We start from the raw sequence: 16,067 nt of genomic DNA, 5'->3' as shown, positions 1-16,067 counted from the left end.
AAAATGTTATTGTGTAACTGCTTGGGCTACGTCATCATAACCGCGCGGTTACATGAAACAAACTACTGTTATAGGTAACCTACAGCCAAGATGAATGTGAAATAAATACTGTTAAAGACATATGTATGCATTTGTACATTCATTTGTAAATTTACGATTGCCGGCAGCTCTACCGAAGCTCGAGATAGACTATAACTGCCTGTACTATGCTGAGTTACACTGTCCTCTCCTGGACACTTGACGTCAGCACACAACACGAAAATTCCGTGCAGTAAATAGACTGTATAAAAATGGTCCAGTATTGTTGTTGTTGCGGTAGCGAATGTAAGGCTGAATTCACACCAGATCAGGCAATGCGGCAAAAACGGCAGTCCTCCCATTCATTTGAATGGGGGTAGTCCGTTTAGGCTGCGGCAGTGGGGACCGCACGGGGGTGCAGAAAAACAAAACGCAGACCACGTGTGGGACGAAGAACCAGAATTAACTTTTGCCGTAAGGCAACCCGACGTCACGCTGCGGTGGCCAATCACGTCCGATCAGAGCGGAAGAAGCCCACGGGAAGAAGCGCACGGGAAGAAGAGCCTTGTTTACCATGTAGCATTCCGCTGTTTACCGAGCAACTGTGAAGATATGGAAGAGAGACTGATCGCCGCCGTGATGACCTTTCCAGAGCTGTACAACCCTGCCATGAGGGAGTATAAAGACGGCAATCGCCGTGCAGTGGCTTGGCGTTGTATCGCTCTTCAAGTTCCGATTTCTGGTTAGTATTTCTACTTGTGCTGCAATCAGCATGGCCAGCAAATGCTAGCAGCATGAATGACCAAAACACGATGGAGTGTAACGTTATGTTTCACGTGTACTCACTTAATTTGGCCTTGTGCACCAGTTTAAAACCCACCGTAACGACAGGCCTCGCATCCTGGTTATTTATTGAAAGTAAATGTGTTTTCGCTCGTAGAACGCGGTCATAAAATTTTTCCCGAACGTGAAAACTGCCGTACTTGTTTACATTTTGTACAGATGTGGCTTGTGGGTAAATCTATCGCTGTTTCCGTCGCAGCACTTTCGACACAAGCAAAAATCGGAAGCGCTATCCTAAAATTTCGTCTTACCGTGAAGAGTGCCTGACCCTCAGCCGTAGTAATGTGTTAACACGGCGGCACAATTATATCGAGAAATACCGTCTTTGGGAAAAAAGCTATATTCTGTAAATGCATTTAGATCAAACCTACCATGTATAAAACATAAAAACGCTCGTCAATCACCCACTTCGAAAGTGCTGCGACGGAAACAACGATAGATTTACCCAGGAGCCACATCTGTTCAAAATGTAAACAAGTAAGGCATACTTCACGGTCGGGGAAAGTTTTAGGCAACACGACCTAGCAAATGCTGACCACAACAACAATGGTGACTTCCCTGTGTGTTCCATTTTAGATTTACATACAGTATGCGCTTACACAACAGTTTAAAACACATCATACTTACATGCCATGTGTCCCTATTATTTATCAGTTTTAGAAAATCTGTAGTTTGTCTACCTATGACAAAAATAAATAGATTTTTAAACTCTGACTTTGTAAGTAGGGATGTAAATGTAGGCTAATTTCTCTTGTTTGTGTTTGTTGCACATGTAGAGGAGGACGCTAAGAAAAAGTGGAGAAATCTCAGAGACAGATACAGGAAGGAACACATGGCTGAGAAGAAGAGGCGTAGCCGATCGGCAGAAGAGCCAAGGAGGACATGGAAATTCATGCCACTGCTTCACTTCCTCGACCCCTACGTCAAGGACAGGCCGACATCTTCCAACATGAGGCATGGCGAGGGTGCTTCTGAAACGGACAGTTTCTCAGCATCGGAGCCGAGCCCCATACTGAGTGATGCTGAGGTGCCCTCCCGCAGCACAGCCACCAACCCAGACATCAGCCTTGTGATGCGCCCGGTGACGTCTCAGGAGAACTTCTGCGAGCTCACGCCTCAGGAGAACTTCTGCGGGGTCACACCAGGACCCGTGATGCCCTTTGAGTGCCCCCGCATGCCCACACCTGGTCCTTCACAGCCCCTGCAGCGCCCCTGCCCTGCTACACCAGAGCCCCTCCAAAGCCCCAGCAAACCCCTGCACGAAGGGAGTCGACCTTCTCGCCCCAAGAGAGGACACACAGAGCTCTCTGAATTTGAGGCCCAGGTGATGAACACACTTAGCAGCCGTCCAGACGAGGAGGAGCACTTTGGATTGAGCCTGGCGGCAACATTGCGGAGACTTCCCCCATCAAAGAGACGACTGCTACGGTGCCACATTGAGCAGCTAGTCTATGAGGTCGAGTTTGGGGATGGACTGTGCAATAGAGGGTATGCACTGACGTCACTTTCCCACCGGAATACGCCCCCTCAGTCAGACTGAGTGGCAAAACAACATGCTGCAACATGGCTGCCTTTAGTAGGGGAAACTGCGAAACCGGGAGTAAAACAAACGATTACCTGCTTAAATTAAAGATAGTTGGACTCCGCAGTGATCCTTACAACCATAGGAGTAGATTTCGGGGGGGACTCAGTGGATACGTCCCCCTCAATATTTAGAACACATGCATTTGTCCCCCCCCAATAAAAACTGAATTTTGTGTTTTCCTTTACATAAATAAAGACATTTCCACCATAAATTGATGCAGAAAAGGCACAAATTGGTGCATAAAAATTCACCAGAATGCAGGAAATGAAGTGTTTGACGCTCAAAATTTCCTGGGGAGGACCCCCCAGACCCCCTGCTTAATGTGTCTCCCCCAATGTTCAAACGAAACCTACACCACTGCTTACAACTTACCAAAGAACCAGTGGTCCATGGACATTGACATGTGGCCAGGGATCGGGTTTCTTGACATTTATATGTACCTGATTTCAACGCCGGGGAAATACACAAAGCAAAGCCTGAAGGCATACAAAAACCTTGACGCTTGGTTGTACTTCAAGGTGGGATTTGTTGGCAAAATTAAAGTGACGAGGACACCAATGAATATTCTGGTTGCACGTGGACAGGTTTGTACAAATATTCTTATTTTATTACAACTTTTGGGGCGACGTAGCTCAGGAGGTAAGAGCGGTTGTCTGGCAGTCGGATGGTTACCGGTTCGATCCCCCGCCCTGGGCGTGTTGAAGTGTCCCTGAGCAAGACACCTAACCCATAATTGCTCCTAAAGAGCTGATCGGTACCTTGCATGGCAGCCTTTCACCGTTGGTGTGTGAGTGTGTGTGAATGAGTGAATGAGAGGCATCAATTGTAAAGCGCTTTGGATAAAAGCGCTATATAAGTGCAGTCCATTTACCATTGAACTTTTATCTGGAAAACTGTGAGCTAGCTAGGCCTTCTTTGTTCGTAGCTAACATTGCCACTCACTGACATTATATATTTGTGCAGGTAAAACGCAGCCAGAGAATGAATGAGCCCCCATTGAAACCTTGGATAGCTGCAGAGAAGACAGGGACAGTTTGACAGCCCATTGTACATGTATGGCAGGACTTGGAGAGACATGTTCGCATGCAGCAGCGTTGATGTTTGCAGTTATGTCCGGAGTGAGGATGCACAATGACACACTGCGTACTTCATTGGCATGCCAATGGCTTCAGTCAACACAAACAAAGAAAATCTGCTGCTCTGAACTGTCTTCTATAGATATGACCTGTCCCAGAATGCAGAGTAGAAAGGTTTTGAATCCAGTGGACGAGAATGTGGTCAGTGAAGCTACACCAAGGAAGTCAAGGCCCTGTGATGCTACACATAAACCTACAGGAAAAAACGAAATTGCAGACTTTCTGGATAAGCTCAAGCATGCAAACCCAAGAGCTGCCGTGCTCTCTGTAGCTCCAAAACACTCGAAAGACTTTGTCCCTATGGCTCTGAAAGATGGCTATCCTACACCATTAGGAGAACTTTATGAAGCTGAGAATGTTGGTTTGACCTACAATGAGGTTCTTGACAAATGTTCTAAGGTTTTTGAGGATTTGTTGATCACAGATGCTCAGTGTAAGCTTGTTGAACAGAAGACAAAGGGACAGGCTTCATCAAGGATGTGGTATACCTACAGATGTGGCAGGATAACTACTTCCAAGTTTGGTGCGGTTATAAAGAGCAATGATAATCAGCCCCCCGAATCACTTGTGAAAGCTATATGCTACCCAGAGTCAGCAAAGTTTACAACTGCAGCAACGGTATTATTTATTCATTTTAAGATTAAAGGCAAATTATGAAGTTTCAAAGTTGTTGTTCACTAATCAAAAGGGTGGGGCTAGGGAATGATAAAACCTCTCATAAAAACCTATTGCAGAGTAATTATGGACATGTATATTTATGTGTTTTATTAAATATTTCCAGGTGGGGCATTCAGCAGGAGACCAAGGCAAAGGAGGCATACATCGAGACCATGTCATCAAAACACCTACATTTTGATGTAACCCCACCCCCACTGGACTCTACATTTCTCCGCAGTACCCTCATCTTGGCGCATCACCTGATGGGAAGGTGTCTTGTGACTGTTGTGGCTCTATGTGCTTGGAGATCAAATGTCCCTACTTGGCAAAAGACAAGACACTGTTAGAACTGTCAAAAGAAAAAGACTTTTGCTTGGTTGCATCCTCAACAGTGCCAGATTCATGTTACAAAATCACCATTTTGTGACTTTTGTGTGTGGACACCTTCAGAATTATATATTGAGAGATTCAAATTTTGAAAGACATTTTATGAAGGCAACAAAGTTTTTCAAGTATGGAGTGTTGCCAGAATTGCTAAGAAAATGGTTTACACAAAATGCAGTGCTGAATCTTGGTGTAACATCTGATCTGTAGGCCTGTTTCCTAGAAAGGAAAACAGAACCAAGGAAACAGCTGTTTGTAATTTCAAACGGGAGATAAATCCCACTTTGCCCACAGAGGAGATTTGAAGCTCAAGTTGCACAAGGAAAGAGTCCCACAATTGAGTTACTGTATGACTGGGGGACAACAGTACTGTGGGGGAACTACTGGACATTTTGAAAAGCTGCAAGTTACTGGCTGCTGCTTGTGTACTGTTACCTGGTATGTTTCTAACTCACATTTAAAGGAGCAATTTGTGACACAAATTTCATAGAAGTAAACATCTTTTTTAGTAGAAGATAAAACACAATTAGTGATTCAACCTATTCCCATTTTGTGAAAGCTTTACATTGCTGTTCTAAACCAAGGTTTTACAGTGTTTTCTGTGTCGAGTCATCTTCTTGTCATCTATTAGTCTTTACATTTTATATGGAATATATCTGTTTAGAATGCTGGGCTCTTTCCCCACACTGTTTTCATGTCTAAGGTTGGAAAGTGAGGCATTAGCACAGCAGGGTTTCCCCCAGAAAGGTTGTTAGGCCCGGTGGCAAGTATCTATTGACGGTGGCTGGCGGCCCAGTCCGGGCCGGCGGCCAAGTATCTTTTTTGACGGGGGCCCGGCGCGGGCCAGCGACAAACTGATGGCAGCATTAAGGTAGTGCCCTATAGTTTCTGTGATAACAGAATCACGGATGGAATCGCAGAATTGAGAATTTAAAAAAGCTTTAACACAGATTCCACAGGGCCCTACATTAAGTCAATGCTAAAAGCTGACTGCAGATTTGAAAATATGACTATGTAATGTGAATGTTATATAAATAAGTTATTTATTCAACACACATTTAAAAAATCAACAACTATTTACAGCATAGCAGAGTCTTACAAAGAATCTGACAACAATGTACAGTCTTGGAATGCTGTATTTTCAACAACAACAAAAGAAATTAAATTAAAGAAATAATATCAAAGTTTTTGCACTCTACAAAAAACTTGTATTCAAGTCCTGATTGGCTACTGAATCTTACAACAAGCTAAGGAATGCTGGGCACATTTAAAAAACTGTCTAAGGTTTTTTGGCTTTTACCTTTCCTCCTTGACAGTATCCCTAAATGTCACAAAGGAAGTGTCTGTTACTGACTGTTTGGCTACCTAGCTAAGTCAGCTAAATGACCACCAATTTTTCCCGACCGTGAAAACTGCCTGACTTGTTGAGTCAAGGGGTGAACAAGGTGACACATGATACGATGCAAACCCCCTAGGACTTGTTTAACGTGACTTTCGAAAGGTTAGTTAGCGTTGTCGTAAAATTTAGTGTTAACACATTACTACGGTTGCGGGTCAGGCACTCTTCACGGTAAGAAGTTTTAGGATAGCGCTTCCAATATTGCTTGTGTTGAAAGTGCTGCGACTGAAACAGCGATAGATTTACCCACAAGCCACATCTGTCCAAAATGTAAACAAGACAGTCTTCACGGTCGGGGAAAATTTTATGACAGCGTCACCCAGCGAGTGAACACCACAAACGTGGTGTTTAACTGATTGTGGCGAAAACCTGCGGTGAAAACATGCTAGGTTAACCCCCCCCCCCCCCCCCCCCCCCCCCATTTAAAAACTCATCGGATCTACACGAATCACACAAATGACCTATTTTGGATTCAAAACGGCGAATTTCGCCGAAAAGCGACTAGTTTGCACGTATGCGTGAAGAGTGCCTGACCCTCAACCGTAGCGTTTTTCCCCCAATTTTTTTTGTTTTGAAAGTGCTGCGACGGAAACGATATATTTACTCTGGAGCCACATCTGTCCAAAAAGTCCGGCAGTTTTCACGGTCGGGAAAAAAATTATGACAACGTTGTCGTGCACATCAATGTCATCAAGCTAACGTTATTAATAAACAAGTGAAGTCGTTATTCGATGGCGATTAATAAGTCATGTAATGTTACAATGTATCGAACGTTACATGCATGTCACTAGTTTAACGTTACCTACACACTGCTTAAGTTAATATAAAAAGAATGTATGCCTACTTACCAAGGAGATTAAGTGATAACGCATAAGTTTGTAACCAGGTTAGCCTACTAAATAAGAAATGGTGGCTTGCTAGGTAACGTTAGCTTGTGATAGCTGGAAGCGTCAAGTGTTGAACGTCACTACGCACAATGAGGGTAAAGAACACTGATCTCAGACCTGCTGTTTTCCTATAGTGCGTTCACGTTTTAACCAACAGATGTCGCTTGTGAGCTTTCCAACTGTAGTTCAAAAAACATCTTTAAAATATATATATATATTTTTTTTTTAATTCCCCGATGCTTAGGCCCGGCGGGCCGCCGGACTTGCAATACACTGGCGGAAACCGTGGCACATCTAGACCGACTTGACGGTTGTGTAAAAACTACTGAAATTGTCACAACTGTATGAAAAATGTTTCAGCAGACCTTATCTTGCAGAGTATCATTTTTATTCGTCAAACTTGCATTACACATGTTTCAGTCACACAATCTTCATCAGAGCATTACAGGGATGTCATTCAATATGCGACCCCCCCTTTTTAAAAAATAAAAATATACAGTCCCCCAAAAACGTTAAAATAGTTAAATATATTACTGTGAAAATACTATATACATTACTGAGAAATAACTAAATGAATCACAGAATAAATATTTACAAAATGTACAATTTTTTCCCATTGTCTATTATTGATGAAAATCATGTCTAAGGTTGAAAATTCAATTTTAGACTGACCATTTCTTCCATTGTCTATTATTGATGAAAATCAAGGTTAAAAAATTCTCTTTTAGACTGACCATGTGTAGGGGCGACATAGCTCAGGAGGTAAATGTGTGTGTGTGAATGGGTGAATGAGAGGCATCAATTGTAAAGCGCTTTGGATAAAAGCCCTATATAAATGCAGTCCATTTACCATGTCTTTAGTATCACAGTCAAGATATCACGGGTTTTTTGAATAACATTTTACATGAACTAATATTCACTTCATCAATCTGAAGGTACTATGGTTTCACACAGATTACACAGAGCACAACATGCTAACACAATCTTGTCTATAAGGCTGTCCTTCACTTTGCCATTTTGTTTCACTCTAATGAGGCTTACAGGCAGAGTTGAGCCCAGAATTGTATATTTCTGCCTAAACATTCCAATCACTCTTTCAACATGGATTCTCACACAAGAAATTTCTCGAGCAGATTCAATCTCTTTGCGGCTCAGCTGTTTCTTCCCTCGTGTGAATGGAGGTGTTGCTAATTCTGCACAAAATAAGCCAACACTATCCTCTACCGTGAAACCCCGGTCAGCCAGTACCAAGTCCCCTGGCAGGAGCTTGTCAAGGAACCCACTGTGCTCGGTAAGGTGTTTTGTCTGTGACATGTCCACCCAAGGCCTTTGACACAAAGGAAATGCTTCCTTGTGGGGTGATTGAAATAAGAAACTTTATAGTGTTGTGTTGTTTGTAGTTGCTCCATGTTTTAGCTCGAGCTTTTAAATCTGAAGGACGCTCTACGAACACCTCAAAGCAGTCAATTATGCATACACAATTCTTTAAAAATGTCCGAAAACACATTGGTAAGCCGAGTCTTAAGTCTTCTCTTTCCGGCCACAATATTAGGGGATGAAGCCTACTTGCCGTGACATGTATCCAACGGCGAAAGATTCTTGATACTGTTGACTGATGAATCCCAAAGAGGTAGCCTAAAAATTCCTCAGACAGATTGAGGCGCAGCTTCATCAGTGTAAGAAGTTTCTGAGTAGGCTTGGTTGACATGACACGTTCAGTGTCAGGGTGAAACGGATATTGTCATATAGGCCAAAAAAAAAGACAACATGCACAAACATTCAGAGGTCCGCTAAGTTGCTCAGAGTTTCTATTATGTTGCTTGGTGCCTCAAACAACATCGTGCTGCCACGAGACTGCACCAGCAGGGGAGGAGAAATACTCTGCAAACTTGTTGCGGATGGAGAAAGCCTCTCAGGAAGAGTCGCTGCCCCGAAGCCGCTTGACAGGCAACAATCCCTCACCAGCTCCGTCATCGCTGATGGAGTTGGGGATGTCCTCTGTCAGGTCCCACCGCAAGAAACTGTGCAGAACGCAAGCAAAATACTTACTGAAATACATTATATTCAGCTAGTAGTTCACCTGCTTATTATTGATTATTAGTAATTAATTCGCCGTTTAGCTAGTCCATCAAATTTAAGCTCCTATTGCAATTTGCACAGAAAAAAATTATGCACTATTTAAATTAAAGGCTAAATTCGTTGCATTTGATGCCATGTGTGCGTTCCCGAGTGGTGACGTCACCAGGATTTACACAGCGTTTCCACTAATCTGCCTTAGTTGTAGGTCAACTGAACTAGAGGGAAGCCGGCAATATAGCCTTCCTTGAGCACAATATATCAATTTTTCTGACGTTTCAACAGTAGCCTAACTGTGCTATTTTAACCCGACAACACGTTTTGCGCGGATCGCCTGTCAGCTCCCAGCTGCCTTAATATGCTCGACGTTTGGTCCCAGGAAATAAACAAAACAAAACAAAAATAAAAATGAACAAACAATAGAAGCAATTTTTGTGGCTAGTATTTGACTTACGAAAGTAAGCAGCACATCACACATTTTTCAATCAACATCTCACGCATTTGGGCTGGCTAAAACGTGAGAACTGCGTATGATAATACATAAATAAGACAATATTCTCACATACACCGCTTTGTTCACAAGAGTTGGTCGAATTAGTAGCAGGCAGCCACGGGCTTCATAGTAGAAGTTAGCCTGCAGCTAACAGGTGTACGCATGCACAAAAACGGGTGATAAATAAAAATGTGAAAAAGTACGAACACACTAAAAATAGTAATACTCGATACCAAAAAAGAATACGAAAAAAATAGCGATAGCCTATGATTCTTACTGATTCTAACTTGACACGGCTTAAGCGCATTGGGCCGTTTTTATCTGACGAAACGCCTCCAAACTCGGGTATCACAGAAAAAATTCCGAGTTTAATTACGACTTTTCTGGGACTTCACTGTACACAACTCGTTAATACGATATTTCTGACAACACATGAAGGCAGCAGTAGCCCCACAAAACATCGTATCAATTCACACAAAACAGATGGTCTGCACAGGCAGACAAAATTCCTACTTGCAATATTTTTCTTTTCTGCTCCAAACTCAAAAGTCTATTTAAGTCGGTCTACTTTTGAAATCATGTTTTCATTTACAATTAGGCCTATTTATTTCTTTGCTCCTAATCATAAATGTTTTGCTAGATAATTTAGACAAATATCTGTCGAAAGTATGATGTTTTCTTTGGTAATTTTGACACAAATCTGATTCAGCGGTAAGCGACGTAACTGCAACATCTTCACAATGGGCAAACTACCTGCTCTCTGAGTAGCCTAGTGACTGTCATTTCCAGAAGGAGCCCGACAACGCGCGCTCTGCTGTTGGGATAGGATGAAACGCACACGCTTATCTGCGGAATACCTATCTATGAGGCGCCGACTCAAGCAGCAACCTGAAAAATAGCTCAGATAAGTCCAATGATTAGGTATATGATGACTGAGTACATCGACTCAAAGCAATAAGACCATGTAACAAATAACACCAAACGCAAAAATTCTAACTAAAGTACGTCATTTGGTTATATTATCTTTGAAATTAGTTTTAATATTGCATTATGGACTTTATGCAGATCAGCCATACCACTAGCCTATAGACATTTGGTTGTTGGTAGACTTTTCCAAAACGAGTGTTGCTATTGAGGGCATTGGCAAGGCTCTGGCTGCTTTAGCAGGCACATTTTTTTGTAATCAGCCAAGCAACACTGTGCCAGATTTCTATCAGCGTAACAATCTGTATATTTTTCATCGCATCACATAGGTAACAAACATTCATCCTCATATATTTGGTGGGTGATTTTGGGTGGTACTGTAAAAGTTGGCATCAGAAGATATTTTTGGGTCAACACCAACATGCAAGACTCCATGGATCAACTGCAGTGTGATTAGCTGGGGTACAAACCACAGAACTGCATTTCAACTGGAAACCCTGCATTTCCACTGCAAATCCCTATTCCACAGCTTTGGATAGCTGCTCCAGTTGTTATGCTATTTTGTGGTCTACAGGTTTAAATCTGAGGTTTAAACTATAGCTAAGTACTCTGCAATTTATCTCCTTAGATGAAATGCGAAACCGCCATATTGTTTTGCTTTACACAGACAAAGATACTGCTAAGGCAGGTAGTGGATCCAGGACTGAATTTCACAGCAACATCAAGCAACGTCACACTAAATAGTCCTGTGGCATTTTAGCAAATAAATATTTTGGCCATGATGCTACCAGAACCAATGCAATCTGGCAACATTCAAAGTATAATGGGTTCTATAACAAATGACTCTGAAAATGGTTTTACATTGGTATGCAAAGTAAATATATCCAGTAGTATAAAGCTGGCACTTGGCATACAGGAGTCAGACAATTTTGGTATAAATTAGGAAATTTTTCCTTTGCTTGGATTGCATCTTTTAGCAAAAGCTGAGCTATACTTTGTAACATTGCTAATAATAAAGCTTATATGCAATGTGATGCGACTATTTTATTAAGAGAGGCAAGTAAGAGCCCTCACAGACGCTTTGAGGTATTTGCTAATGGATTCTGGATTAGAAACAGATAGGTTCACCTTGTGAATGTGTAGTGACAACTTGGCCACTTGCCAGAACCATTTTCACTTTATGATAGATCCAACTGATAGACCCGTTTGTTGCATACCCTCTTTTACCACTAAATGGCAATGGGAATTAAAAGCTCCAGAGGCTAATAAGACAGTTAACTCCCAGAGGATGAAATGCAGGATTATACCTTTTAAAACTTTTGTTCTACTTACTAAAAAAGAAATGATCGTGTGGGTAGCATTAGTAGTTTCATTTCCTTTATCAGTTTTTTTGTGCATATCCACACTAGATACCGAAACTTCCCAAAGGGAAAGCATTTCACATTTCCTTTCAACCTCAGTCTGTGCTTGCGTAATTGCATTCATAATTGATTTTATTGGATTAAGTGAACCTGATTCCTTTTCTTTAAGAGGCTGAGCTAAAGGCATTAAGAGCCATACTCCACAGGTACTGAAGTGTTTATTCAGCATCATTTATATATATGACACTGAAAATGGTATTAGTGGCACTTTTTTATGGTTTTGCTCTGTACTCCAGCACATTAGATTTTAAATAAAATATTGAGGTTAAACTGCAGACTATCAGCTTTAACACAAGGGTATTTATATCCATATCGAGTGATCCACGTTGGAATTACAGCCCTTTTTATACAAAGTCCCTGCCATTTTATACTTGGTAGACCATGGAAGACCACTGTAGTGGTTTTTTATGTAGAAAAAATAGAAAAGAAAAAATAACATCTTTGTCCCAAACACTATGGAGCTCACTGTGTGTGTATATAAATATATATATATATATATACTCACCGGCCACTTCATTAGGTACACCTGTTCAACTGCTCGTTAACGCAAATATCTAATCAGCCAATCGTGGCAGCAACTCAATGCATTTAGGCATGTAGACATGGTTAAGACAATCTGCTGAAGTTCAAACCAAGCATCAGAATGGGTAAGAAATGTGATTTAAGCAACTTTGAACGTGGCATGCTTGTTGGTGCCAGATGGGCTGGTTTGAGTATTTCAGAAACTGCTGGGATCTTCACCCACAACCATCTCTAGGGTTTACAGAGAATGGTCCAAAAAAAGAGAAAATATAGTGAGCGACAGTTCTCTGGGCGAAAATGCCTTGTTGATGGCAGAGGTCAGAGGAGAATGGCCAGACTGGTTTGAGCTGATAGAAAGGGAACAGTATATAACCACTAGTTACAACCGAGGTATGCAGAAGAGCATCTCTGAATGCACAGCACGTCGAACCTTGAAGCAGATGGGCTACAGCAGCAGAAGACCACACCCGGTGCTAGCAAGTACCTAATGAAGTGGCCGGAGAGTGTATATATATTATCTAAAATAGCCTGCAGAATTCTGGAATAAGATCTTGTGGACAGAAGAGCCTAAGATTGACTTGTATAGGATCAGTGTGACGGCAAGAGCACTGACTGGCCAAGTCATTCACCTGATATGAATCCAAGTGAACATGAGTTTCATAAATTGGAGAGAAACCTTAAGGCAACTAGCCCCAAAAACAAGCAGGTGCTGAAGTTGGCTGCAGTACAGGCCTGGCAGAGCATCAACAGAGGAGACACATGGCACCTGATGTCGATGGGTCTCAGACATCATGCAGTCATTGCATGCAAAGAGTATGCTAGAATGTACAAAAAATGACATTCATTTACCTAGCATTAATGTCCAGAAAATTATGGTGCCCTGAAATGGGAAGCCATGTATGGAAGTGCTGTAATTTATAGACAGTGAAACCAAATAGAACAAAAGCTGAGAATCTGCACTTTAACCACATGTGAATGGTTTGATTACAAATCTAAAACTGTGGAGTACAGAGCCAAATCAAAAAAGATATATACTCCGTCCCAAACATTATGGTGCTCAGTGTGGCCCCCTTAAGGAAACTTCTTTTTTTTAAAGTTTATAATTTGCCCACCAGTATTGCAATTCAACACACGTATGAGCTTGAAAGTTTTTAAGTGCCTTTCATATGGGACTGACAGGTTGAAACGGAACAACCATATTATTGTGTTGAGATAAAAGTCCAATTATAGAACATTTTCAAACTACTGGTGCCAATTTCCATCCGCAGCGGTTCCCTTGGAGATAGAATGACGCACTTGCACAAGAACAAATGCATGGTTTTGGACATGCTTTTGCCAAGCTCTACATGAACAGCGACAACATACTTCAGCAGTTGATAAAATTGCTGCCAACAGCAATGCTGAAATTTGGCCAGTCAGATTTGCGCCTCTGAAGGAGATGCTGCAATCACTGACATTTTTTTAATTTTTTTTTTTTTTTAAATCAGTCCATTCTGATTGAGGCTCAAGTCTGGGCTGGCCAATCAATCACCTTTGCAGGGTTTAGAACGTAATTACAAACAAGCCAGTAAGGTTCTTTTTAGGGTTGATGAATGTTGTGTGAAATATGCCCCATAAAACCATTGGAAATTTAGGAGTGCTGAAAAAAGATTAGTCTCCTGACCAACATTCTCTGGACAGATGGCAAATTAGCTTTTAAGACCTACATGCACAGTGAAATTACATCACTCAATCTTGCTGGTTTATTGTCTTTCTTAAAAAGGACATTTTACTTTTTCCATAGAATGTGTGGAGAAACAGAATAAATTAAGTATTTGGTCAGCTTATTTTTTGTTTTAATTTTCTCATAGCAAAATACAAAACATAGCAAGGTATAAAAAAAAAAACAAACGAAAAACAAAAATTTAGTCTATTTTACAAAAATCTTAACATTATCTCAGTACGGTACGCATCACCTGACCAAATACTTTTAAATGTGTACATCCACAAACACTAAAACAAGCAAACTTCACTTCAAATCACCTGCAGATTTTTACAGTGCATGCTTTCATTATTCCCGTCTTCATTTTGTACAAAACATTATTCCTTAATCTGATGATATATACCTGGCATTTGCAATAAAATTTGCTGTAAAAACCATTTTACATTTTAAATTATAAAAAGGGACTGTTGCCCTTGCATCAGACCTGTTTGTGAACAAGGTGAACCACTTTTGCATTTGCCACATTTGCAATGGACTTGGCTGGTCAGTTTATATTAAAAATTAAAAATAAAAAAACCTTGAAGGCAGACCATTTGAAATAAACCCTTCAAAAAGCCTCCTCCCCCCCTCTCAGCAACGTAAACTGGAAAAACTACTGAATGTCTTCCATCCTAATAATACAAATTAGTGCCTTTCAGATTCTACAAAAAAATTTAAAAATTCATACGTAATAATGTGGCAGCCTGAAGACGCCAGCTATGCTGTACTCCACAGAACAACCTGGACATAAACTAGTTCATACTATCATAAACAAAGCAGCTGCCATTGTCAGGGGCACTAACCCACCGTAGCTCTTCAGAGGACCAGAAAATTCAAACAAATTGAATCCACCCACTGAAATGGAGGACTGAAAACCGTATGCATTGATGGTTCAACATTTTTACAGTAACCATGTCTTTCCATGTGATCTTAGGGTGCAGTCAAGGCAAGCTCTAATTAATGTGATCGAGACTTGAGGGAAATCGCACAATGGTGGCAGTAAGCAGTGGTAAAAGTTAGCATTACACACTGTACTCTTTCTGGTATCCTTCACCATTTCCACTGCTTGCATTGATTGATCCAAAAGGTGCCCACAAAGGGGACCATACCGTAAAGAAATTCAAATCACAACCCTTTCATATGTAAACATTCTAATCACATAGCTGGTTTTAGTTCTGTTCAAGTTCCAATAAATATTAAGTTACTGTTGCTTTGAAGTTAGTGCAACTCATTTTTAAAAAGTTAAGTTTAGACCCTTACTGCCATGACGAGTCGGAAGCGAACAGGGATTTGAGTGCCACTGAAGTCATCTACTAAAAAGGCTGATCTTCACAAAGCAGCACTGATGCAAGTCAACTAGGAGTCAGTGTAAAATATGTATTTCAAGATTTCGTTTAAAATACGAAACAAAAAACAAAACAAAGAAACAAGACCAAAACAACCCCCCCCCCAAAAAAAAAAAAACACACACAAATCGAAAGGAGAGAAGTAACCACAGATTGACACCCCCCCCCCTTCTGAGCTGTAGGACGCAAACTTACCCACATATTACATGGCAGGAATGATGTGCCTTCAACTTTTACAATTATTTACACTGATAAAAAGATGCTATCTGAGCATCCCAAATTTGCTACATAAACATTTTTTTTTATTTATTTTTTTTTACTTTTTTCTTTTAAATAAGAAACACTACATAGCGTGGGGTTGTGGGCTGTGTGTACAAACTCGTCTTGCATGTTCAGAAATGTTCTGTTGCACGTAAGTTTAGTTATGGTGATGCTTCCTCAAGTCAAGCTTTCCTTAAAACTGCTTCAGGTGGGAAGACTGATATGGTCTCAAGAAAGAAAAGCTTCATATTCTTGAAGTGTTTGCCTGATCTGAAGAGACAAATCGGGCATATTTCTCTAGTTCCTTGACAGCAGGCTTTCGCATTCAAAGGCTGTTTAACACCTTTGAAATAAATAGAAAAACACAAGCCATA

At 41.1% G+C, this 16,067-nt stretch overlaps 1 protein-coding gene across 2 annotated transcripts; it reads left to right on the top strand.

The window, feature by feature from the left end:
* The first annotated feature begins 518 nt into the window (after window positions 1–518).
* Window positions 519–4,623, top strand: LOC135253221 (uncharacterized). 2 transcript variants are annotated; one of them, XM_064332247.1, is made up of 3 exons: window positions 519–760; window positions 1,638–2,349; window positions 4,364–4,623. In XM_064332247.1, exons 1-3 carry the CDS (start codon window positions 631–633, stop codon window positions 4,584–4,586), a joined length of 1,065 nt encoding a protein of 354 aa, XP_064188317.1. In that variant the 5' UTR covers window positions 519–630; the 3' UTR covers window positions 4,587–4,623. The 2 variants fall into 2 exon arrangements, with proteins under 2 accessions (XP_064188317.1, XP_064188326.1); XM_064332256.1 differs by lacking the exon at window positions 4,364–4,623 and having other exon boundaries at window positions 522–760; window positions 1,638–3,008.
* Window positions 4,624–16,067: the final 11,444 nt, after the last annotated feature.

Source organism: Anguilla rostrata, chromosome 1, assembly GCF_018555375.3.
Source record: "Anguilla rostrata isolate EN2019 chromosome 1, ASM1855537v3, whole genome shotgun sequence".
NCBI classification, from domain to species: Eukaryota; Metazoa; Chordata; class Actinopteri; order Anguilliformes; family Anguillidae; genus Anguilla; species Anguilla rostrata.
This window is presented reverse-complemented; position numbering and strand designations above follow the sequence as displayed.